This window comes from Heloderma suspectum, chromosome 9 (assembly GCF_057233095.1).
Source record: "Heloderma suspectum isolate Gila_16-S chromosome 9, 16-S_ref, whole genome shotgun sequence".
Classification (NCBI taxonomy): Eukaryota; Metazoa; Chordata; class Lepidosauria; order Squamata; family Helodermatidae; genus Heloderma; species Heloderma suspectum.
Window position 1 is genome coordinate 1,188,347 of NC_139466.1, and position 24,859 is coordinate 1,213,205.

The 24,859-nt window shown below is 55.9% G+C and overlaps 1 protein-coding gene across 1 annotated transcript; it reads left to right on the top strand.

Annotated features, from left to right (window-relative positions):
• Positions 1 to 3,333: 3,333 nt before the first annotated feature.
• On the top strand, positions 3,334 to 24,408 carry LOC146338292 (glycine receptor subunit alpha-4-like). The gene is made up of 9 exons (XM_084813415.1): positions 3,334 to 3,659; positions 12,320 to 12,453; positions 13,203 to 13,270; positions 13,740 to 13,963; positions 14,099 to 14,181; positions 15,345 to 15,485; positions 15,822 to 16,036; positions 19,205 to 19,354; positions 22,504 to 24,408. Exons 1-9 carry the CDS (start codon positions 3,490 to 3,492, stop codon positions 22,798 to 22,800), a joined length of 1,482 nt encoding a protein of 493 aa, XP_084669541.1. The 5' UTR covers positions 3,334 to 3,489; the 3' UTR covers positions 22,801 to 24,408.
• Positions 24,409 to 24,859: the final 451 nt, after the last annotated feature.

Below are 24,859 nucleotides of genomic sequence, written 5' to 3' on the forward strand. Positions count from 1 at the left end.
TCAGGTAAGCAGTTGGAAGATTGAGAAGAGCCCCTTGTGTGCGTGTGCAGGTATGTGTGTGTCTGTCATTCCAGAATAACTGCTCATGTCAACAGGCTCTCCGAAGTGCTGTTTACCTAACCAAAATGACGTGAAACCACACAGTGGTTTTGAATTGCTATGAACTTTGGTAGCAGATGTCTGTTTTTAAACCAAGCTGATACATTTTGCATCAAACACAGTTTAGAGGGAATGAACAATTAAACTACTGAAATCATGAGTTTTCTGATGAAAAGTTTGAGAGGTGCTTAAAAGCAGGGGACATCCACAACACCTTTGACCTCTTTGTTTCTTTCCCAACCATGTCTGCAAATAATTTGGTGAGCATTTCTTCCTACCATCACTCACCCCACATTGGGAATGGCTGAGGGTATGGTGCTTCCACAGGCCAAAAACATCCATTTCATGTAACAGAGGCTGTTTGCGCCACCAGTGGTGCTGGGAGGTCTCCGAGATGTATGACTTCTGCACTTGCAGCATCTCGGGGCTTCCATGGAGCTGTTCACTGAGTATGTTCTGTCATGCCTCCAAAAAGAGAAGAAGCTCTTTTGACTCCTCTCAAGAAGTCCATTTTCTCTTTCTCGAAGGGCCCATTCAGAGGACCACAGAGTACGTGACTCACAAACCCTGCACGCATGTTGATGTGAGCATCTGAAATTACCACATGCAGGACCAGCTGTTAGCCCCACAGCAAGTGCTCAAGACGGGGCTGGGCTGGCCCTCAAAAGGAGCAGGAGCACTCGGCCACCCACCGGCACTGGGAGCCAGCGCAGGCAGGGCTTGGCAGCAGCAACAGCCCTTCCGCCTTACGAACAGACCCTAGCAGTGGGGGAGGAAGAGCTGCTGTGGTTGCTCTTCTCCCAGAAGTGCGATTCAGCACTCTGACGGTGCAGAGCAGGTGAGGAGGAGAAGGCAGGCGCCTGGCTCTGCTTCGCAGAGGATGGGATGCAGACCTTTGGGGCCCTGGGTCTGCACACTGGGAAATATTCCTTGGCCAGGATCCCCCAAACAGCCAGGGCTCAGCTGACACAGAGGAAAACTGCCACCATTCCAGGTTGCGAGGGGTGGAGCTGGGCTCACCTTGAGCTTGAGTTGCCAGTGGAGACGGAGAGGCATCCGTGTCCACCGCCCAAGTGGCAGAGGACTGTTCTGCTGCCAGCGGCTAATTTTAGCCTTGCAGTGGGAACAAGCAGCTATTGCAGCTTTTCCTGGGAGTTAAGGTGAAATACTGTGCATGTTACCTGGCATCTTCCTTTGCAACCTCCTTGTTCTAGTTCTGCTTCTCAGGTGATTTTTATCTCCTCATCCCCCCAGCCCCTGACAAAATTCAAACATGCAGTTGAAGAATTAAAAGCGTTTGGTATGCACATGCGGAGACCCGGCAGAGGGGAGAATTTTAGGAATTTGAGGCCATTACCAAGAGGGGCCTGCAATAAAATGTTGCAGTGTCCTGTTCAGGGCTCCAGCCAGCCAGGCCTTCTTTCAGGCAACTCTATTTCATTACCCCACCCCACCCCACCCCATGATTTCCTATCCCCCCCAATAGACACTTGGCATTCCATACCCACTGGGCATGCTCAGTCAGGTATGGGCCACTCAGTCGTCACTGGGCATTTTTTTTTAGAGGAGGGGATTCTCCCCAGAGGGTTTTCTGCCTAAATACTTTTAGTGCTTCTGCAGACACTGGGGTTTGATAGGACCTTCCTCTTGGGTGTGGATGGTGCCATTTTTGCTACATAAAGATCCATGCTTGGAGATTGCTGTTAGGATGCAGGATAGCATGTAAGATGTTGATCTACATGGGGAAGGAACACGCACCCATAATGGGCTTTTTTCTGTAGCTGAGAATTATGTCTTTCCATCCTGCCTGACAAAGAGTCTTGTGTACTTCAGAAGCTTCCAGATTCCACCAGAGCTATTGCTCTCTCAACAAGCCTCACAATGTGCCTACTCTGCTTATGGCAGACGTGCTTGCATACTGGCTGATCTGAGAGATGGCTGGTGGGCCAATCCTCCTGCCTTTGCCGGGGCACCAGAGTGGGTGGCTGTGGGTTGGCCCTCAATTCCTTGGGGCCATTTGCAGGCAGACAAGGTGAGCTTCCCTCTTCCACTTTGTTGGAAGAAGTCCTCCGGCGGCCCATGCAACCTGGCACCCTGTCCTCACCAGGAGTTGGTCTGGTTAAATGTTAGAGCCCCTCACGTGTGTTAGCTCACAGGGAAGAGGACTTGAGGACCTGATTTTCAGGACACCCCTGGAGGGCATCTGGCCTCCGCCCTCCTTTGGCCATCAGACGAAGGCTGTGCCATTTGCACCCATTTGGGCTCGGTAACTCTGATTGGTGTCAGGAATTGTGCCCAGCTTGGGCCCAGAGGCAAAGCTGCTGTGCTGCAGGTCCAGTCCACGCTCCACCAGAGAAGAAAGGCATGGGTCTCCTTGGCTGCCATGGAATGGAGAAGGACACCCACACCCACCCCATCTTCTGCCTGATCCTAGCGAAGGGAGCGTCAGCCGCTTCGCAACGGCTGGGCTGCGGCACGATCCACCCCGTGCCCTGAAGCACTGCAAGCAAGGCCCTACTTGTTCGTGGCAGGCTGCTGCGGGCCGGATTCTCCCGGATGGCCTGGGGGTGTCACCGCTGAAGGAGCCCCAGGAGCTGCTTGGGGCAGAAGGCCGGCGCGGTGCGGGCTGCCCGGTGCGGGCTGCCCGGCGATCCAGACGCCCAACCTCGAATCCGCCCAGCCAGACCTCAAGCGCGGCTGGGAGAGGCTCTCCGCCGTCTGGTGGCCAGGAGCCCCTCGGGCTGCTCTCGAGCCCGCCCTCCGCTCCGCACGCGGCTCTTCGACTGGCAGGTTGCCCTGGACGGACAGGGGGCGTCCCACGTCACAGGCTGGGGCTGGGGGAAAGGACGAGATCGGGGAGCCCGCGCGAAGGGTCCGGCCCCACGCCTTGCGAGCACTGGGGCATCAGCAGAGCCGAACGCTGGCCGGGGAATTTCTGGTGCGCCGAGTCCCCCGACGACAACTGTGCTTAGTCGGGGCTAACCTCGCTCTCCCTAATTCCGGCGGGGGGGGGGGCGCGTTTCCTGCTCGGCGGAGAAGGGAATGCGCTCTGCACATGCCCCGCGGATTCGTCACCTTCGCCATCCCGAGGCTGAGCCCGAGAAGAGAGCTCCAGCGCCGAGGAGGCAGAGGGGCGGCGAGACTGGCTCCCGGCGGGACGGGACAGTGGCAGCGGAGACCACGCCGTCGGGGCGTCCTTGAGTGGGCTGAGCAGCGCCCTCCCCGCTGGAGGGCGGGCAGAAGCGGGCGTGAGCGGCGCTGTCGAGGGCAGCGGGCGGAGGCGGCGGGAGGCGGGCGAGCAGGAGCGACCTGGTGGCCGCCGCTCGGCCGTCGAGGCGCCTCCATGCGGCGCTGCTGCTACCGGACGGCGCCGCGGAGCAGCAGCGGGACATGCCTGCGCGCCTCCTCGGGCTGGGGCGCCGCCACCGCCGCGACTCTCGCCGCCCGCCCTCCTTCCCTCTCCTCCGCCTCCGCCTCCCCCGCCGGCGGGGGACGCCGCGCGGCCGAGGGATGCGAGCGCAGCGGCTTCTGCTCCGGCTCCTGCTCGGCGCCCTGCTCAGGTGAGTGAGCGCGAGACGGCCGGGCCGGGGCGCGCAGCTCGCCCCGCGCCTCCGGCCGGGAAGCGTTTCCTGTCGGGGCTGCTCGTGGTTCCTCAGAGGGGAGGGGCGCTCTGCACGTGCTCAGAGGCACGCGGATGTTTCCCGTGGGCTGGCGCGCCGCCGGGGCCAAGGCTGAGCGCGCCGGGGCTTGGAAACATCTTCCGCGGCTCAAAGCAAGCCCGCCGCCCCGATTCACGTTCGTCCCCAGCCTTTGTTCCGCAACTGCCCGCCCCTCGCGTCTCTCCGGTTTCTTCCGCCGAACAGACCTGGGGGCCCTAAGACCGCGAAGGAAATCCTGGCAGAGACACCCCACCGACACCCTGCGCAGTTCCGTTTGCAGCTCTCCACCGCCGCCTTCTTGCTCTCCCGCCACACCGCCCAACGCCGCCTTGGTTTGCCTGGATCCAATTCCACGAATTGGCAGGCACCCCTGCCTTCGTTCTTCTTGTGGTTCAAGGGCGTGGGGCGTGGGAGGGAGGCTGGTCCCAGACCTAATGAGGCCTCTGGTTCCTTCCAGGGGGAGAACTTCAGCAGCTACAGCTTTTCCCTTCCAGCCGGGGGGGGGGGGGGCGGGGAGAGAAGGGCTTCACCAAGGCCAGGCTCCAGGAGGCTGGTCCCCAGTCACCTCTTGCTAGACTCAGCAGGCAGCCCTGCCCAGCTCCTGGCAAAGGGAGAGAAACCACCCCTCACCTTGGCACAGCCTGGCCAGGCTCTGCCAAGGTCCCAGGGCACTTCCACCAGTGGCCAACCAGCCATTCTCCGGAACAAGCAGCAAGGCCCGAGGTGAGCCTTGGACACGGGGGGGGGGGGACGATCCCCAGGCAGGCACATCTTTGTCATTCGCATGGGGGGAGGCTGGTTTAGCATCGTTGCCGGTGTCTGGGGTCGAATGGGGGGCATACAGGCTGCGGGCACCTGTTGTCAGAGCTGGCATGCGGAAGGCAGCTCCCTGCCTTGGGCAGAGCTTCACCCGCAGCAGGGCCTTCGGGGGAGCAGGGGCTGCAGGACAAGCGCCGCCTCCAACAGTTCTGCCAGCTGCAGGCGCCAGGCCCTGCCCCAGGCGGACTCTGGCTGTGGGGCGGCAGTGGGGCAGATGGGGCTGGAGGCATTAATCTCTGAAGTAGCACCTGCTCCTAATGTCTCAGATGCCACCAGTGCTGCAGAAGCCCAATAAATATTTCGGATTCCCTCATGCCACCTCACATCACTCGAGGTGTCCAGGCAGGCACTGGGGAGCTTGTTCTGATGGTTCAGTCGGAGCTCAGGGAGCACCCAGAGTTGCATTTGCTCTGGCGCACGAGCCCTCCAGCCGTCTCTGGCATGGGGGGAGCCCCACACACAGTGTAGCTGCCCAGTGTGGGAATAGCCAATGGGGCTGTTTTGAATCAGGGGCAACAACCGGCCATTGTTGGGACTGAAGACCCAAGGCTGGGAGAGGCCTCTCAACTCAGGAGGGACCTCAAGAGCCACATTGAGCTGCCTGCTGGTTTAAACACAGGTGCTCGTGAGCCTGCCCTGTTTGGTGCTCAGCTCCCCCCTTGGCAAGGTCAGCTTTGGGGAGGGCCTGCAGCTCCATGGTGGAGCCCCTGCTTTGCCTGTGGAAGGTCCCAAGTTCAGCCCCCAACAGCATCTCCAGGTAGGGCTAGAAAACCTCCTGCCTTGAAAGCCTGGAGAGCCTCTGCTGCCAGTCACTGTTGGCAATACTGGGCTAGATGGACCCAGGGTCTGCAGCTTCCTATGCGAGGGGCTGGTGAGAGTGCAGAAGCAGCTTGGGGGGCAGGTGTCCTCTTGATGGGATGCCCAGGAGATGACCCAGATCCTTCCCAAGAGCCCCTAGCTGTGAAACTGCTTGAATTATTGGGGGTGAGTGGCCCCTTATGTTTGAAAGGAGCAAAGCTCCCTCAGCTACTCTTCTGAGACGGGGTGACTGCAGCCGATTACATTGCCTGCTTCTTTGGGCCTTGTCCGATATGGGACCCCATTATCTTTTCCCACATGACTTTTGATGGCCCTGAGTGCCTTCCAGTCTGACCTGTCCAGCTGTCTCAGAAGCTGCAAAGTGCATGCTCGTCATGAACTCCATAGCATGCGACATCAGAATGTGCTACTGGAACAGCAGGCAAGGGTGAGCATGTGTAGTTCCTGATGCAGCTGGTCTTATGTCTGGAGCATCCTCAGTTTTAGCCCGTTTGGGGGATGGGAGGGCTGCCAGTTCTCTTCACCACCACCGCGGCCACATTCTCACATTTGTGGCCAGGCCCCTCCTTCTTCAGGGCATCAGGAACTTCTACAACAAGGGGCAGGGCAAGAGCTAGGAAACGGGCAAGTGTTCAGTGCCATTAAATGTCTCTGGGTCAATTGCTTGAAGGACCAGCCTTACAAAACTGCACACAGCAGCAACATGACTTCTGATGATTTGGAGGACAGGTTTTGCTCGCTCATGGGAATCGGAATGAGTCTTGGGGGTTAGGAAGGACGTTTCTCCCAGGTCAGAATAATAGTGACTCTGGGATGGGGGGGGCGGGGAGGTGAGCCACCCACTCTTGTTGTAATATACGCAGCTTGGTTGTTAAAGGTGGGCATCGTGTCTCAAGCTCTTTGCTCTGCAAGCGCCTTCTTTTGCATGGTGCAATTGCTCTTTGCTTGTGGCACACCCTGTGGAACTGCTGGCGGGTGGATGTCCCTGCCCATCCCATTCCAGCTGGGACCCGACTGAATGTCCTTCTGCTCCCTTCCAAACAGGCTTACAGGAAGCAGTCCTTGCATCGCCCAGGCGGCTGGCTCTGGCCTTGCGTTCTCCTGCCTGGGGTCACCCAGCGTGCTTGTGTCCCCCAAGGCAAGCTCCCTTTTCTCCAGCAACATGGTCAGATCTGCTGCCTTTCCCTGCCTCCCCAAGACAGGAAGGAGAGTTCATTCCCCTCATGCAGAGCCTTTCACAAAAGCTTCCCTTCCCCTGCTCCCCCAGGGCTCCTTACAAAAAAAGACAGGCGATGTGCTGGGGACACGAAGGGAACAGCTGATGTGCTGAGGCATACAAGCAGCAGTGAAGGGATGTTGGGGAGCAGACCTGTGTGTGTGTGTGGGGGGGACTTTTAGAGGTGGGAAGATGGGATACCAGGTTGCAGTGGTGAGGGAGAGAGAAAACTGGAGCTCACTGAGCTGATGGATTTTGCTTTCCACTCAGGGTCTAGCTGGCCAGCAGACTTAAGTATGGGAAGGAATTTTCTGCCTGGAAACATTTTGCCATCTCCCATGTAGCTTGGCTGTCTGGTGAGCTTTACCAAACTATTCTTTGCACTGAGTTGGTATGTCTGGCATGAGACACTTTGCTTGCTCACGTCCTCTGTGCTCACCACACACCACAGTCAGAATGGCAGGTGTTGTTAGGCTGTTGGTGTGGAAGGTGAACGTGGATAGGGATGAACTAGTTCAGCAAACAGTTCATAGAATCATAGAATAGTAGGGTCAGAAGGGGCCTACAAGGCCATCGAGTCCAACCCCCTGCTCAATGCAGGAATCCAAGTCAGAGCATCCCTGACAGGTGGCTGTCCAGCCTTGTCTTGAATGCCTCCAGTGTGGGAGAGCCCACCACCTCCCTAGGTATTTGGTTCCATTGTCGTATTGCTCTACCAGTCAGGAAGTTTTTCCTGATGTTCAGCTGGAATCTGGCTTCCTGTAACTTGAGCCCATTATTATGGGATTTCAGCAAAACAGGCTTGCTGTGTTCAGTCACCTGGTCAATGTGTGGGGAAATTGTGGGTTGTCTGAAGGAGTGTGCTTCCAGTTGGGGGCGAGATGATCTTCAGGCCCCTTCCATCCCCTATACATTTTGGATTCTAAAGTAAAGGTTCCTGGGCCCCAGAACCACCCCCCGGGAAGTCCTGTTTTCTGACACACCCACACCTGAACACAAACACAGGATTCCAGACTTCATGCCAGGAACTGGCCTCTGCAGATAGGTGTGGAGCTCTTTCATGACTACAAATAATGGCTGAGCAAAAGCCCTAAGGGGATCAATGGGATCCTTCCCCTGCACACACACCCCACCCCTAGCGGGTTTCCATATGTAATGGAAACCGTCTTGCTCATGCAAAGCTGCATCCATTGGGGTGGGCACACATGAAAGGTGCCCAGTGCCCCTCCTGTTCTTCCAGGAACCCTCCATGTCCTGCTCATCTGGGCAACTCAGCACCTGTAGCCACTTGGGGCGATATTAGGGTTCCATGAAGGCAATGAAGCACGAAGCCCCCCGTTTGCTCTTCTGGGGGTTGTGAAAGTGTGGGAGGTGGCACCCAGCACCTCATAGCCAAGGGATAAGGAGTCAGGCCTCCACAGGCCACTGCCCCAATTCCCCACCCCCATCCATTCTGCTCCCCCTCTTCATTAACAAGGACAAAGCAAAGTCTAGCAGCTAAGCTGGCTGCAGTTGCTCCCATCCAGATCTGGAGGAAGAGACAAGAAATGGAAGTGGAGGGGGGAAAAGGAAAGGTTCCTCCTGTGCAAGCACCGGGTCATTACTGACCCCTAGAGGGATGCTGCTTGCGCTGGTGTTTTCATGGCAGACTACAGCGGGATGGTTTGCCATTGCCTTCCCCAGTCGTGACTACCTTTCCCCCAGCAAGCTGGGTACTCATTTTACCGACCTCGGAAGGATGGAAGGCTGAGTCGACCTGAGCCAGCTACCCGAGACCCGACTTCCGCTGGAATCGAACTCAGGTCGTGGGGAGAGTTTCGGTTGCAATACTGCCCCCTACCACTCTGCACCACATGAAGTGAACAGGACCCCAAAAGGGGATCCTCATGGACTGGAGAGAGCACCAGACCCTTGGCTGCAAGGCAGCCTGTGCAGCCATGCTGCAAACAGTTGTCCCAGCTGCGCATCACGCCCTCCGCGTCGCATCACATGCCTTCCTCTTGTGGGCCTTCCTCTTGTGCAGTCAGATGGGTGAATGGTACAGACCTTCCAGGTACAGAAGGTGTGTTGCCACATACATGGGCTCTGGTGGATCCTGGCCTTGGGGAGGGGAGGGGACGGGAGGGGGGAGCTCCCCTCCTCTCACAAGGAGCCTTTGCCTGCATTCTCTTCTCCTTCTGCCTGTTTTCTGGAGGAAGCTGCTTGCTGTCTCCCAGGATGCGACGCAGAATTGTGTCAGACCTTCTCTGAGGCTGCTCATGCAGCAGGAGGATCATACAGGGCAGCCTTCCCCAATAAGGTGCCCTCCAGATGTTTTGGACTACAACTCCCAGGATTCCTGACCATTGGCTGTACTGGCTGGGGCTGATGGGAGTTGAAGTTCAAAACATCTGGACGGCAGCAGGTTGAGGGAGGCTGATACAGCGCATGAAATGGCATTAGGGGCTTGCCTTGATTAAGCAGTCACTAAAGCAGCCTGTGCCCGCCCTTGGTGCTCTGACCTGGATTCGGGCACTGAGCAGGGGGCTGGACTCAATAGCCTAGTAGGCCCCTCCCAGCCCTACTGTTCTATGACTCCCCCCTTTAAGGGTGACCATAAACCTTTTCAGGCAGCACATGCCTGGAGAAGGTTCTAACCTGAGGTCTCTGTATCCTGTTAACACCTTTTGTGTCATCCTGGAAGTGAAGCCCCGAAGGCCCATTGCATCTCATTCAGACTTCTGAGCTTTGCATTTCTTCTGATGCTATTCACAGGTCTTTCTTTAATGCAAACACACAAGGGCACAATCGACACCTTGCTGCTTTTCAAGGATGAAGGCTAGATGGGCTTGTAAATTCGACTGGGTCTTTCAGCTCCCCAACGGGAAAACCTTCCACTTCTTGCTACAGATCGCATACTCCGGGGCGGGAGTGGGGGGTTGTGCCGCTCTGCTTCCCCCAGGCAAGAGGAGCTCTGGAAAGTCATAATCTGATGTCATGTGAGTGCAGCTCACCTCTTGCAGAGCTTTGCTCATCTTGCAGAGCAGCTGCTGTGCTTGCAAATGCCATTTGGGCTCTCAATTTACAAAATATATTTTGCATCTCTTAGCAAGGCTAGAGAGTGATAGTCTTGCAATGTGATTTTTGTCTAGCAATTTTTTTCCTTGCAAGGGTACTTTATTTTAACAGAAAAGATCTTCATTTGTGAGATCAAGAGTAAATCCTTTTGCAGCTGTAGAGAAGGAGGCATTCACAAGAACATTACAAGGATTGCGGTATAAATGTGGGGGCAGGCTGGCCTTAAGAGCCAGTGTGGACTGGTGGTTTGAGTGCCAGACAGGGACTTGGGAGACCCCGGTTCTAGTCCCCACTCAGCCATGAAGCTCAATGGGGGACTTTGGGCCGGTCACTGACTCTCAGCCTCACCTACCTCACCAGGATATTGCAAGGATAAAATGGGGTGGACCATGTAAGCCCCCTTGGTCTCTTGCAAGAGGAAAAAAGGCAGGATTATGAGTGTGATCATGACTAAAAATAAATAAAATAAGATAGGTAGATCTGGGCTCCTTGGGGTTGGCAAGTGTGCCTGGGGAAAGGACAGTGGCCATGAGGAAAGATGCAAAAGGACAGTACCTGGCCCAAGTCAGGGGGCAAGGATTCCCACATGCTCTTTTGTCTCGGGGAGACCAGGGTGGTGGTTGCCCCTTTCAAGTGTTGCTAGAAAGAATCATTCACATGCAGGCCACACGTGGGACCTCACCATGGCCCAGCACGAGAGACTAAAGCCACCGATAAATGTGCAGAGAGAATCCTGCAGTGCCCTCTTCATAGAATCATAGAATAGAAGGGTTGGAAGGGGCCTACAAGGCCATCGAGTCCAACCCCCTGCTCAACGCAGGAATCCAAGTCAGAGCATCCCCGACTGATGGCTGTCCAGCCTTGTCTTGAATGCCTCCAGTGTGGGAGAGCCCACCGCCTCCCCAGGTCATTGGTTCCATCATTGTATTGCTCTAACAGTCAGGACGTTTTGCCGGATGCTCAGCCGGAATCTGGCTTCCTGTCACTTGAGCCCGTTATTCTGTGTCCTGCACTCTGGGATGATCGAGAAGAGATCCTGGCCTTCCTCTCTGGGACAGCCTTTCAAGGACTTGAAGAGTACTGGCTGGGGATGGGAGTAGGCAGAGGGGAGCACAGTCCCTGGTGTTCTGTAGCAAGCACAAACTCCCTTGGGGCACGGGCAGGTCTACTCTTGCCATGCTAGGCTTCCAAGGCCTTGAGGAATTGGACTGGAGGAGGAGGAGGAGGAGGGAGGGAGGAAGGGAGAAGGGGGAAGAAGGGGGACGGCTACCTGCAGCTCCATGGCCAGAGGAAGAAAGCTGCTGCAGCTTATGCCAACTTTCTGTGGTGCTGGTTTATTTAATCTGTCTATTGATTGGTTCTTTGGTTGAAGCAGTTTGACTGGACAAGCTGACAGCCAAAGCCCAGGCAGAGCTGAGGGAAGCATCTCCTTGTGCCTGGGGGCCTCCCAGCTCTTTCCTGTGGGGGTTGGAGTGAGCCCTTCCCGGTGGGACACAAGCTGGGCCCAACTGGGAGCAGAAGCAGAGCCCTGCAGCATCTCTGGCCAGTCTCCAGCTCCCACCCTCCAGCCCAGCACCCTCTGTCTGCCTTATGCACATACCCCCCCTTCCAAATGGCCTCCCCCAACCTAAGAGCCCTGCCCTGAGGAGCTGCCATCCTTCTGCCAGAGATGCCTGCACAGGGCCCCTCCTGTGTGGAGAGCAAGTCGACTCTGTGTGCTGCAGAGGGAGAATAGAGGAGGCCCAAGCTGGAGCTGAAGAGGAAGGTGGGGAAACTTCAGCCTGGCAGCTGGAAGGAGATGGAGGGGACCATAGTGGGATCCCCTTCAGCTGAGGCTGGAGCATGTTTGTGAGGAATGACATACAGCTAAAGAGCCTGAGCCCTGAGCAGAGGGCACGGACATGTCACTTTGGAAGATGGCCTGGCTTTTAATGTCTCTGGGGGCCTGTTCTTCTCCCCACCCCCACGGATTTAAAAGTGTCTCTGGGTGCACAGAAATACTCGTGAAATATTCAGGCCTCTCCCATGTTGCAACGCTTTCACATGCAGTGTTAGCGTGCCAGATCTGCACCTGCATGGCCACAGATCTCTAGTGTGCTAATGCTGCATGCGCAAGAGAGGCAGCCCCGTGGGAATGGACTGCTGTGTGCATGGAATGCCATGGGGGGCGTTCTGCATGCCTGGCATCGCAGTTCATTAGATTACCTACCGTCAGCCTCTGCTGCAGAATGCGGTTGCTGATCCTGACCCCTTGGGATTCAGTGGGCGGGAAGATCAGTAACTTGGCCCCCTGCTGCTTTGGGGTGTGCATCCTCTCACCTGCTGTGCGTGCACTTTTCCCACAGATGATCACTGAGAAGGCTGGCCATTCTGTGTGCAGCTACAGCAGGGAAGGTGGGTCAGACTAGATGGGCTTTTGTTGCATCCTACCAGCATCGTTTTCAACGAATTTCTCACGGTGCCAAAACACTTGAGACCAGCACTGACGGATGGTGCCAGGTAGCCCAAGCATGCCAGGTGACCCACGCCGTGGGGGCATTCTGAAGCACAGAGGCGGTCAGCTCTCATGCCCAAGAGGGAAGGACCTTTGTTTGCAGCTGGGGAGCTTCCGCCTGTCGACCTCTGCTCTCTTTCCCCACCCCTCCCCCAGACTGGTGTCAGGAAAAGGAGAAGGCAAATCTGCCCCACGCAGCATCCCCCCGTCAATGTCTCCCTCTGATTTCCTGGACAAGCTTATGGGACGGACATCAGGCTACGATGCCCGCATCAGACCCAATTTCAAAGGTAAAGAAAGGGTTTTCTTACAGCTTTTGCCCCCTTTTCCACACCCCCCAGCAGAGTGGCCAAAGGTTGCTCAAAAAAGGAACGTCTGGTGGTAGCCAGGAGGCTACTGGCCCATTGGCCTCTCCCCTTGCACCCCAGAGAGATGCTAGAGGATGGGAGAGCTGTTCCAGGCTGCGGGGGACTGAACAGCTCAAGAGGCAGACCCGGGAAGGCTGTTGTGGAGCTCACAGCATGGAGGCAGAGCATATGCTTTGCATGCTGGCGGAGCCGAGTCCAGTTCCTGTCACCTTCCATTGGGAGGATCCCGGGTGGCAGCGGGTGGGAAATGCCCATAGCTGCAGCTCAGTGGCGGAGCCCCCACTTTGCGTGCTGAAGGCCCCGGTGCTGCTCCTGGTTGACAGTACCGGGCCAGATGGACTGGATGGAGGGGCATGTCTGGCTCAGGATCTGGTCACCTACTAGATCCTTTTTTATTTACGTATCTCTTTTACTCATCATTACATTTTCATACCACCCAATAGCCGAAGTTCTCTGGGCGGTGCACTGCCTAGGTTTTTCTAGGTTCCTAAATGTCCTCCTCCTCCTGGGACCCTGGAGAGCTTCTGCAGTGGGGAGAGCACTGCACAGTGGGCCAGCGGTCTGACCCCGTATTGCAGTCTACATGGATCAAAGACCTGACTGGGTTGAAGGCAGCTTCATCTTGCCCCCAACTCTTGCCAACTCGCAGGTGCTTTTTCATTGGCTTACAGGCCCGCCCGTCAACGTGACATGCAACATCTTCATCAACAGTTTTGGCTCAGTCACGGAAACGACCATGGTGAGGCTCGGTCGCCTCCACTCCACTCCCGAGCACTGCCACGTCCTCTAGAAGGGTTGGCTGGGCACGGCCAAGCGCACGGATTCCTGGGCTCACACCCATCTCTGTTTGCCCGTGCCTTGGAGGCCAGTTGGGAACTTGCAGTTGGAGGCTGGTGGGGAACAAAGAGAGCTAAAAAGGTCACAACTGATGGCTGGCAGGAGAGCAGAGCCATGGCTGGCCAGGGACTGGCCTTTGGCCAGTCCAAGAGGCCACCCAGTTTGACACCTCACGGCTCTCCACCAAGCCACTTCGCAGCTGCCCACAACCCAGCACTGTCCCTTGCCGGACCATCTTCTCACCACTTCCTCCTTGGCCAGGCTACGCGAGTCACTGGGCCAGCTGTGCCCAGGTGGGTGAGCATGAGCACACATGTGTGTGAGGCCTGACCCTTTGCCCACACACACGACTGCTGCCCTTCGCTCTCTAGGATTACCGAGTCAATGTCTTCCTGCGCCAGCAGTGGAATGACCCACGCCTGACCTACCGGGAATACCCTGATGACTCTCTGGACCTCGACCCCTCCATGCTGGACTCCATCTGGAAACCAGACTTGTTCTTTGCCAATGAGAAGGGAGCCAACTTCCACGAAATCACCACTGACAACAAGCTCCTGCGCATCTTCAAGAATGGGAATGTGCTCTACAGCATCCGGTGGGGCCACGGAGCCTGGCTTGGGCTTGAAATACGCCTGCCTGGCATCTCCATCATCAGGGCTGCCACTGGGAAACAACGTGGGGGCTCACATGGGCCCCTGCAACCTGACCCCCCCTTTCTCTCCCCCCCCAGGCTGACACTCATCCTCTCCTGCCCCATGGACCTCAAGAACTTCCCCATGGACATCCAGACATGCACAATGCAACTTGAGAGCTGTGAGTACCACTGCTAAACATCCTCATGTGTTTGTTTATTTCTTTATTGCATTTATATACCACCTAATAGCCAAAGCTCTCTGGGCAGTTCACAACAGTGAAAAACATACAATCCAGCATGATAAAACATAATATGAAACTACGGTATAGAACCAAAGTACAAACCAGCAGCAGTGTCAAGATTTAAAATACAATAGCAGATTTAAGACCAACAGAAACTGAAAGACTGAAATGCCTGAGAAAATAAGGTCTTCACTTGGTGCAGAAAAGGCTACAACGTAGCCGCCAAGTGAGCCTCTCTGGGGAGGGCATTTCACAACTGGGATGCCACCACTGAAAAGGCCGTCTCCTTCGTAGCCACCTGCCTCACTTCATTTGGCAGGGGCACTCAGAGGAGGGCCTCTGAAGATGACCTTCGGGCCCAAGCAGGTATATATTGGAGAAGACAACCCTTCAGGTAGCACCCACAGAGAGCCAGGTGTTGTACAGCAGAGACAGAGTCCTTGTGTTTTCAGTCAACGTTTGCCAGGCAAGGCACAGAGGAGGGGTGGCAGTGCGGAGTGGGCAGGGCAGTGAGTTGGCAGCTGGAGAACAGCCGGCCGAGTCCAGGCTGGTTCACCAAGGGAGGAGGGCTGGAAGTCTGAGCAGAGATAGCAGTGGAGCTGGTGGGGGGGCAGATGGCAATGCTGCTCTGGCTCGGTTCTGAACTTCTTTGGCAGTGGTAGGAGGGCTGGAAGAAGGGGAGAAGGCAGAGAAGATGGGAAGGAGCAGAGGAAGCTGCCTTATATCGAGCCAGACCACTTGCCCATCCAGCCCAGTCTTGTCAACACCGACTAGCAGCAGCAGCTCTCCAGGGTTTCAGGGTTCTTCCCTAGCCCTGTCTGGAGATGCTGCCAGGGACCAAACCTGGGGCCTTCTGCATGCCAAGCAGGGGCTCTGCTGCTGAGCCACAGCCCCTTCCCAGTGCCTCAAGGGGTGACTTGAGCTAGAGTCTGTGGTGGAAGGCAGCATCTGTGTGGCAGAGGAAGAGAGAGTGAGGAAGGCCTCATGATCTGGGGGATGAAGGGGATGCTTGTCAGCCCCGTGGGTCTGTGTGGAATGCAGGAAGGCTCTTCACTGCCTGGCCTCTCCCTCCCTTACGCGACGCTCCTTTCTCCTTGCAGTTGGCTACACCATGAATGATCTGACCTTTGAGTGGGTGAAGGGGCAGGAAGCCGTGCAAGTGGCCGATGGCTTGACACTCCCTCAGTTTATTCTGCGGGATGAGAAGGACCTGGGCTTTTGTACCAAGTCTTACAATACAGGTAACCAGCCTCCATCGGTGGGATGTGGCCACTCATGGTCTCAGCACAGAGGAGGACTTGCCCTCAAGGCTGCCTGCCTGGGGTCACGGCACGGCTGCCGGGATCATGACCGCCAGGGGTGGGGCAGGGGGCGACCTTCTGGTTCCTGCCTCTGCCTTTCATTTGGGGTCTGGAAGCAGAGAGAAAAGCCCCTGGTTCCAGTCTGAAGGGGCCGTCCTGCAAGCGCCACCAGATGGGAGCCTCAAGACCCTTGCTGCCCCCGCTGTGCCCCCCTGGCCCTTTCTCTCTCTCTCTCTCTCTCTCTCTCTCTCCCCCTCCCTCCCTCCCTCCTTCCAGGGAAGTTCACCTGCATCGAGGTGAAGTTCCACCTGGAGAGGCAGATGGGCTACTACCTGATCCAGATGTACATCCCCAGCCTGCTGATCGTCATCCTCTCCTGGGTTTCCTTTTGGATCAACATGGACGCTGCGCCTGCCCGGGTGGGGCTTGGCATTACCACAGTGCTCACCATGACCACCCAGAGCGCGGGCTCTCGGGCCTCCCTGCCCAAGGTCAGTGCCGGGGCGGGCAGGCAGAGCAGTGGTGTGCAGGCAGGAGGAGCCACTGTGGCCGCTTTCCACGTGTTTGGGTCCAAGGGCGGGAGGGTGTCCTGCCCTAGCAGAGACCCACTGCCGTTCTTCAAAGGGTCGATTTGCCCCTTTTAACCAGCCCCAACCATAGGCACGTTCTCCTCTTGTGACTGTCTCAAGGAATGAAAAAGAGGTAGTGCAGGATATGTGCAAATACATGTGTGCACCCTCACGCATGAGCAAACCAGCAGTGGAAACCCACAAAAGTGCATGAGTCTTTATTCCATGCCACAATTTGATACCATTGGCCCAGTGCACTTTGTATATACCAAAGGTACTTTGCCAGAGAGGAAACATGGGATGGGATTACAAGGGGAGCTGCTGGACAAGACCCTTGTTGCAGGTCAAGTCTAGGAGGGGCATCAACTCCCTCAGACAGCTGCATCCAGTTTCTCCCCACCCCTCCTTTTGGCACATGCTGTGACCCTCCAGCTCACATTAAAGCCCTGAGGAGGATGGCCTCCAGGATCAGGGGCATTGCACCCATCCATTCCATTTGCTGGGGAATTTGAGCAGGATGGTGCTGTGGTATTCCTGTCCTGCTTCTGGGCTCCCCATGGGGGCACCAGGGTGCCCACTGTGAGAACTGAAGGTTGGGTTAGAGAGGCCTATGGTCTGATCCAGCTTCAGGTTCTTCTTATGTTCTTAGGAGTCCAGCATTTCCATCTTTAGAATAGGTTTGGGACCCTTGTGATTGCACAGAGAGGGTTTGTTAGGGTGATGGAAAGTGCTGAAGGGGTTAGAAGCAAAGTGGCAAGTAAAAGGAGGGCCACGTGATGTCCAGGTAATTTTCAGGTCTTGTTGTTTCTAAGTTCAAATATAGTTTGGGCAGTGCTGAAAAGTATATTCAAAGAGAATTTTGGGATAGGCACTTCAGACTTCATTCAAAATAGGCACGCTTTGGAAAGATCAGGCTAAGGGTGCAATACTATGCTTATTTAGACAGAAAAAAGTCCTACAACTCCCAGCATTCCCCAGCCAGCCATGATGGAGCAGAAAGGTGAGCAAGAGTCAAAAGCACCTGACCTCTCAGCAGAGCCTACATTGCCATAGTTCTTAATGTTTCAGAAGCCTGGTGGGAAATGTCAGAAAATCCTGACCCCTGTTGGTAAAGCTCCAGAATGCCCAATGCTCAATTTCCAAGTAATTCATTTCCAGCATTGAAAATACTTGAGATTTTCTAGTAAATGTCAGAAGTGATTGTCTTGCCAGAGTAGTTCTGGACATTTACCAGGATGCCTTGGTAAAGGTTACCAGTTATCAGCAATTAAGGAAAACATAAAGAAATGTGATAATTAGCCAAATGCATTTACTTAGTAGTTCTTGACATTTACTGATCAATATCAGCATTCAGTGAGATTCCCCACTGCCCACCTAAAAGCATTGGAATGACCAGTAAATGTAAACATTCACCAACTTTCTGGCATGTACCATAACACACATACATTATAACATACTTATACATTTTAACAATTAGTTTTTACAATATCCTAGCCATTGCAATTTAATTTCAGAAAGCTGATCACAACACAGTTGACTGAAATCAACTTAAACCTATAAAAATTAACAAAGTGAAGGGATGTAAGAGCAGTTATAATTCTCTCTGGTTCAAACATTCAAGTTCCAAGTGCTATATATGGCAGACTCCAGTTATTGATTCAATTAATGGACTCTGTTACCTGAACTTGGAAAGTGCAACTGAGAGCACAGCTAGGCGAGATGGCGGGCGTCCGTGACTGGGTTCTCTTGCATTCTTTAAGAAGCGTGAATACTGCTGTTGGGGGCGCATTCTGACCAGGACTGCAGCACTAAGCTGGGAGCCCACCCTGTGCCCTACACACACACCCCAAGCTGCTATTTGCCCCACAGGGCCAAGGATGCAGGAGCCCTATGATACCTCCGTGTTTTGCCTTGCTGGGCAAATAGCAGCTATGGGTGGTGGCTGGGGGGGGGTGTAATTTTAACTGGGTAAACAGGCTGCAGAAAAGTGTTCAAAGGCCCAGAGGCACTGATGGAATCCGCCCCAACCCTGCCCCCATTCCTGAGGCTGCATTTGCCACTAAGGAACCCCCACGTGGATTTCCCAGCATCATAGCTAGTTGCGCTCTGATGTGAGTCTCTGCAGATGCTGGACTTCCAGAGGGGAGCTCCATCTTTTGCCTCCTGGTGCCAGGGCAGATCCTTCTTCACCTGTCCTGTCCCATCCTTGCCAGCAGCATTTGCAGCCCTCTGCTCAGGGGGGCTATTTCTAGAGTCAAAGAAAAATGCTGCTGCTTTGGAATACAGCCCCTTGGAAGACAAATGGTGCTGTGGCTTTATTGAGCAGGAACCAAATGCAGCAAAATGGAGGGAGGGGCATTAGGCAGGTTGCTACCATGCATCCCTGAGGCTGCCTCACCTTATGGAACCTGAATCAGCACAGCTGGCCTCAGAGACCACGGAGGAGGAGGCAGCCAGGGGTGGGGGTTCATGGCTCGTGTCCTCTGGTCAGAACTCCCTTCGTGGCCTTCCAGGCCGCTCTGCTCACACAACATGACATGCTCTTGGGATCTGCTAGTTCCTACCCCGCCTGCTCCCTGCTTACACAGGCCTGTCCTCCTCTCACTCTCACAACGGCCCTAGCTGGGAGACCCTGTCCTCCTTTTCCCAGAGGCCAGACGGAGCTGGAGCCAAAGCTCCCCCTTCCCCTTTAGACTAAGGGAAGGGAGTTGGTGCTCCACCCCCTGTGTGCAGCAGCATCCGCACGTGTGGGGAAGGAAGTCCGCATCCCTTGCACTGGCTCGCCCCTCTGTGACGCCGGCAAGATATCAGCGCTGGAGCCATGTCAACTGAGGTTGCGGGGTGCACTTATGGGCTCACAGCCCCCCCAAGCTCCCGGGGGATAATGCAGGAAACCTTTGGGTTGGTCTGTAGGAATCTGCCCTAACAGGGAAGGGCTGGGCTGGGGACTGCTGAGGGAGGGTGTGGCCATGGCCTAGGCGAGGCGATGTGGGAGGCAGTGGTGGCACTGGGGAGGGGAGGCACCCCCTGGGCTGGCATCCTCCAAGGTCTCTGAATGGCGCCTGCCTGCCTGCCCCCCCCCCCTTGCAGGTGTCCTATGTCAAGGCCATTGACATTTGGATGGCCGTCTGCCTGCTCTTCGTCTTCGCCGCCTTGCTGGAATATGCCGCCGTCAACTTTGTCTCACGCCAGCACAAGGAGTTCATGCGCCTGCGCCGGAGGCGGCGGCGGCAGCGGATGGTGAGTGCATGGATGAGCCCCGTCCCCCTTCCCCCTCCCCCTCCCCCTCCAGGCTTCTGGTGGGTGGGGGATGATGCCTGGCCATGCTCCCAGCCCTTCTCCTCTGGATAGGCAGAATGGCCGTGCTTGGGGTGACAGGGGAAGGGGGCAGCAGAAAGACCTCTCTCCTTAGCTGGCAGTAGGAGTATTACTCCATGCAGAGGTCAGGGCCAGCTTGTACAGCCTCTTCCTCATGCAAAGGACGTTCCCGCTTTGGGCTGGCTTGCCCAGCACTCCGTCTTCTCCGTTGCCCAGTACATGGAGAGCAGCAGCCTCTGTGTGGGCTGAAGTTCAGACAAGGAAGAGCTATTTTACTTGCATATTTCAAAATATGGGGCCCCTACAATAAAAATGCCTTCCATTTTTTGTGCTGCCATTTGGCTTCCAACGGGTTAAAACCTGCCATGAGTCTCTGTAGCAAAGGCAAATGAGTACTTCTGAATCACACCCTCTCCCGAGGCCATAGGACTGGCTTCCTCAGTTGTGAGGGCTTGCATGGATGCACCAGTGCTCCCAGCCCAGTTAGGCAGCTCTGTCGGCCAGGAGCAGAGGGTCACACAGCCCTTGAGAGGCTCTGCTGGAGGGTCCTGAGGGGAGGGCTGTGTTCAGCTCTCCTTGAAGTGAAGGTTCCCCAGGCTGGGCAGAGCCCCAGTGCCAGACCTCATGTGCACTGCATCTGCGGTCCTCCCTCAGCAAAGACAGAGACCCAGCCTGGAAGGTGGAGCCGATGGCCTGTTGTTGCCCATGGCAGGTATGGCTTAGAAGAGCTGCGGGTTTTACACACATGCCAGGGAGAGCGCAGCAGAGCTGAGCTGAGGGGCTCCCAGGCAAAGGACACTGGGCAGAGAGCAAAAGACCCTGCTCCAGAAAGCTCTGTAGAAAAGTAGCTTCCCTGCCCCACCCCCCGCATCCACCCGGCAGTTCCCAGCCATCCTCTGCCCAGTCCAGGGACCTGATCTCAGGCTCTCCTGCAGAACAGAGCTCCGGGAGCTGAGGAGGGGGAGCTGCTGCTCGGGGGTGGCCACTGGAATAACTCAGGCTGAGCCCGGGAAATGGGGGACCATGAGAAAGAGTATTTCTGAGTGAGCGTGGAATGGCCCTCTCCCACAGCAGCAAGGCCAGCCCCAGCATCTGGAATGGCGGCGGCAGGGGGGCTCCCTGGGCATGATCACAGAGCTTCCAGGTGGACATGAGCCCCAGAAAGCGAGCAGTGGCTCTGCAGGGTGTCAGGGAGACCGTGCTCCTCCCTCCCCATCTCCCCCTGATAACTGTGGGAACCCTCCTGACCCCTTTCCCCTGGGCACAGTTGCTCCTTCCACCCACTCCCCACAGTGCCCCCCCCCCTGGAGTCTGCACTTTAAAAATCAAATTCTGAGGCCAGAAAGTACATGCTGCACTCTGTTGAAGTTCTGCACATTTGCTGATTTTGCGTCATGCAAGGCCTTTCTGGAAGTTGTGAGGAAGAGCCAGGAACTCTGCAGGACATTGAACTATCCTGCTTGGCCCCATCTTCCTCCTCCCCCTCCCTGGCTTTTTGAGATGTCACCAAGCATTAACGGCAGTGAACACTTTCAGGTCTACATTTGCAGCCTTAAGGGCTGGCAGCTTGGGGGACCAAGACGGTCAGGATGCTGAATTCTATGCCTGGTGCCGAGACGCCCACCCATGCGTGCCTAGTGGGATGATGCAATCCCAGAAGCCTTGCCCTGTCACCTCCGCCATCATTTGCCCTGCTGTGCCGGAGGCCGTATTCGGCTGCTGAAAGGCTGAGTCACACGTGATGCAGGAGCATCGAGGGCAGAGCTGCGGTGTGGAGCAGCCTCACTCTGCTTGCCCGACCCCTCCGTGAGCCATTCCCTGAGCAGGGGTCAGTGAGCTGCCAAGCCACCCCCCAGGGGCTCCACATGCCCCTCCCTTTGCCCTTGTGAGCACAAGGGGCTCACTAGACCCCTCGTGGGCCAGCACTGTTGGGCCAGGCCTCTCGTGGAGTGATGGCTGCCGCCAGGGTGTTCTGTGCACATGTGAGGGCCAGCCGAGCCTCAGTCACCCCCTGACCTGTTTCTGTTTGATCTGCACTCACTGCTGGATTAAAAGGGACTGACTAGCTGGATGCCCAGCCTGGAGTCCCTGCAGCAGCTGGAAGGCCTGCCCAGCAGTGAGCCCATGTAGAAGGCCCTCTCAGTTTGGCAGCACCGACTCAAGGGCAACCGCCCCACTCCCTTCACTCCCCACCCCCACCCCATAGATCAGTCCATTCCCACCCTCCTCCTCATGTGAACCCTCCTCACCCAGACCTCACACTCCCCCTGCCCCACACACCACCTTTCCCCATTGCCTGCAAGACAGCCGCCACGTAGAGTAGTCCACGGATGCACAAGCCCCTGTGAGTGGGCAGGGTCTTGCTGGTGATGGCCTCAGCAAAGGGCCCTAAAAGCCAAAGGGGGGAGGGGAGAGCGGAAACTTGGTTTTATTGGAATAGAGCTCATAAGCAGGAGGCAGCAGGAGGCAAAATGGTATCTTGCATAGGCCAAGCATTGGTTGCTGTTGGAACATGTACATGTTTTGAGTGTCAGGGCAGAGCTCGTCATCAGGCACCCTGGAAAAGTGGAATGCAGCGGAGGCATGAAATTCTGAGCCCAGCTCCGCCTTGGCCTCCTCCGCCCCCTTTCCTTTCAGTGTCTGATGCTCTGGCCTTGGGTGAGGCAGCACCTCCACTGCCTGCAGGCTTCCAGGCTGGCGTGGACACCTTCAGGGCTTCCTGTGGCCATCAGCCACTTCCCTCCCCCTCCCCTTCTCCTCCTGATACTTTGGTCCTCCTGCCTTTCTCTGGCTGCTGCTGTTGTGCCCACATTTCCACACAGGGCTGTGTGCAGAAAGGAGGATGTGGTGCCTGCATCCAGCTGCCACTCCCCCCAGCCTTTGCACAGGGAAGATGATGCATCTGGGAGGGCCAGTCAAGCAGGCCACGGCCCTCCTCCCCATGGCCTGAGTCGCCATGCAGCAGCAGAGACACTCATCCTGTCAGCAAGGCAGGGCCAGGCATCTGGCCCTGCCACAGCTGCCTCCCAGAAGGGAGTTGCATGCCTGCACTCAGTTTGCTCTTACTCTAGGAGGAGGACGTCATCCGTGAGAGCCGCTTTTACTTCCGAGGCTATGGCCTGGGCCACTGTTTGCAGCACATGAAGGATGGGGAAGCCCTGGAAAGCCCCAACATCTACAGCTCGTCCCCTCCAGCCTCGCTCCTGAGAGAAGGGGAGATGCTCCAGAGGCGCTACTTGGACAGGGCCAAGCGGATCGACACCATCTCTCGGGCTGTCTTCCCCTTCACCTTCCTGGTGTTCAACATCTTCTACTGGGTGGTCTACAAAGTGCTTCGCTCAGAGGACGTCCACCAAGCTGCACCCTGAGGCTTCCACAGGATTTGGAAGCCCAGCAGAGTGGGCCTCGGCAGCTGTGCTCTGTCCGGCGCTGGGACGTCGCTTCCTTCCCCAAGGCCAGCCCTTGTGTTCCTTGGACGTGGGTTTTTCTTGCCGGCTGAGAAACATGGCAAGCTGTGCCTGGCACTCTGGCGCAAACGGGCCTGCTCTCTCCACCAGCTCCCAAGCATGGCACGGGGTGGGCAGGCTTCTCAAGGTGCTTCAGTTCCTCTTCCAGGGACTTCAAGGCACCCGGCCGTGGGAGGAGCCGGCATTCCTGCTCCAGAGCTGTGTCATCCCCCTGACACCCCAGCAAGGAGCTGGAGACTTGAGCAGGGCCTGCCTGCAGAAGCCAGAGCCGGTGTTCCAGCTCTGCAGAGTCGTGTGTGGCTGCCCTGCCCCCCCAAATCCACTCACAAACCCCCAATACCACTTAATCAGCATGGTAAAAAAGAGAGTGCAGGGAGGGTATTTCCCAGCAGCCCAGCACGGTGCTGGGGCACGAGGCCTGGTAGCCTGGAGAGGTGTCATAAGCGGCCTCACTTCCCACCATCCCTCCCACTCCACGGCCTGAAGAGCAGCATACGTGGCATTGGCAGCAAACAGCAGCAGTGGTGGCGAATCCTGCCGAGACAAAGGGCCCTTAAAGCAAAGGCCAGGGGCGTTGGGCATCACTCGTCTAGAGCCAGCCCAGACAGCAGCGGGGCAGGAGGAACCTGGTCGTCATATGAGCGCGCTGATGGGTGGTGGATGGTCACTACTATTCATGAAGACAAAGAAATGTTGGGCAACTCAGAATCATTTTGGCCAAGCATTTCAAAAATCACCTCTCTCTCTCTCTCTCACACACACACACACACACACCCCACACACACACACACACTGTTTTTCTGGCACATCTGTCATGAGGTGCACTCTGTGGCTCCCAAGTGAAGGGGCGGCTGTTATTGATCAGATTGTGAAACACAACTTGGCAGCTGACTTTGGAGATGCCCTGAGGGTCAGGCGGCAGGGGGAGAGCTGCATTGAGAAGGGCCTTTTAATGGGCTTTTCCATCCTAAAGGTGATGGGTGGGGGGAGTCATCTCTGGCACATTTGAGCTTCATTTCAAGCACCAAGTCTTTTGCATGACCAGCTTCTATGTTGCGTAACTAAGCCAGAAAGTCCTCGGAGCCAGGGGTTCCATGAAGTACAGTTGCAGAAAAGCACAAATTCCAGACCCACTTCCCATGGGAAAGGCCTGTGCACCCCCCGAGCGCGTGACTTGTGCCTGGGCAGGCCCCATTTCGGGAGCCCCTTGAAGTGCTGGTGCTGGTGTAGATTCTGCACTCCTAGGCGACCTTGAAACTAGGGCCCGCGAGCACTCCGGAACACCGTTTTTCTGAAGTGACATGGAAGCGAGCAGCACCTCATTCAGCACTGTTTACGCCGTAAAATCTGGCAATGCCCATCTCCGTGGCCAAGATTCCACTGCATGTTAACTCAGAAGTAACACCCATTCAGCAAAGGCTCTGCTTCTCCCCGCAACACTGCTTTTAATTATAAACCCACCCGCCCCCATTATTATTATTTTTAATGACTGCAGTTGCAAAATTGCTCTAAAGAAAAAATAAACAGAAAAAGAGAACAAATGCTCTGGCTGCAAAGAGGAAAGTAGTAATTAAAGCCCTCCTTTCAGGGTACAAGAACTGACTAATTAAGGGCAGCTTCAACTGAACAGGAAAAAACTAATTAGCCACTTCAAAAGAAAGTGTCTAGAAGGAAGCTTCTCATTAAAGTCAATTAGTAGCTCCCAGAAGCCTCAATAGCATTTTGCTAGTCCACAGTGCATAGGCCAACACCGAAATGGCATTCTTTATGAGGGAAATTACCAGATATCAGGTCTGAAAACGACAATGCAGAAAACACTGGAATGTGACGGTTTTGCAACCACATTGTCTAGATTCTCCATAAAAACTAGGTGGAGAAAGGATGCAATTCCAGACTGAGCTGCTGATATGGAAACAACCCCTGTCCAGAAGTCCCAAAGATTCGTGTTCTGCCTGATGGA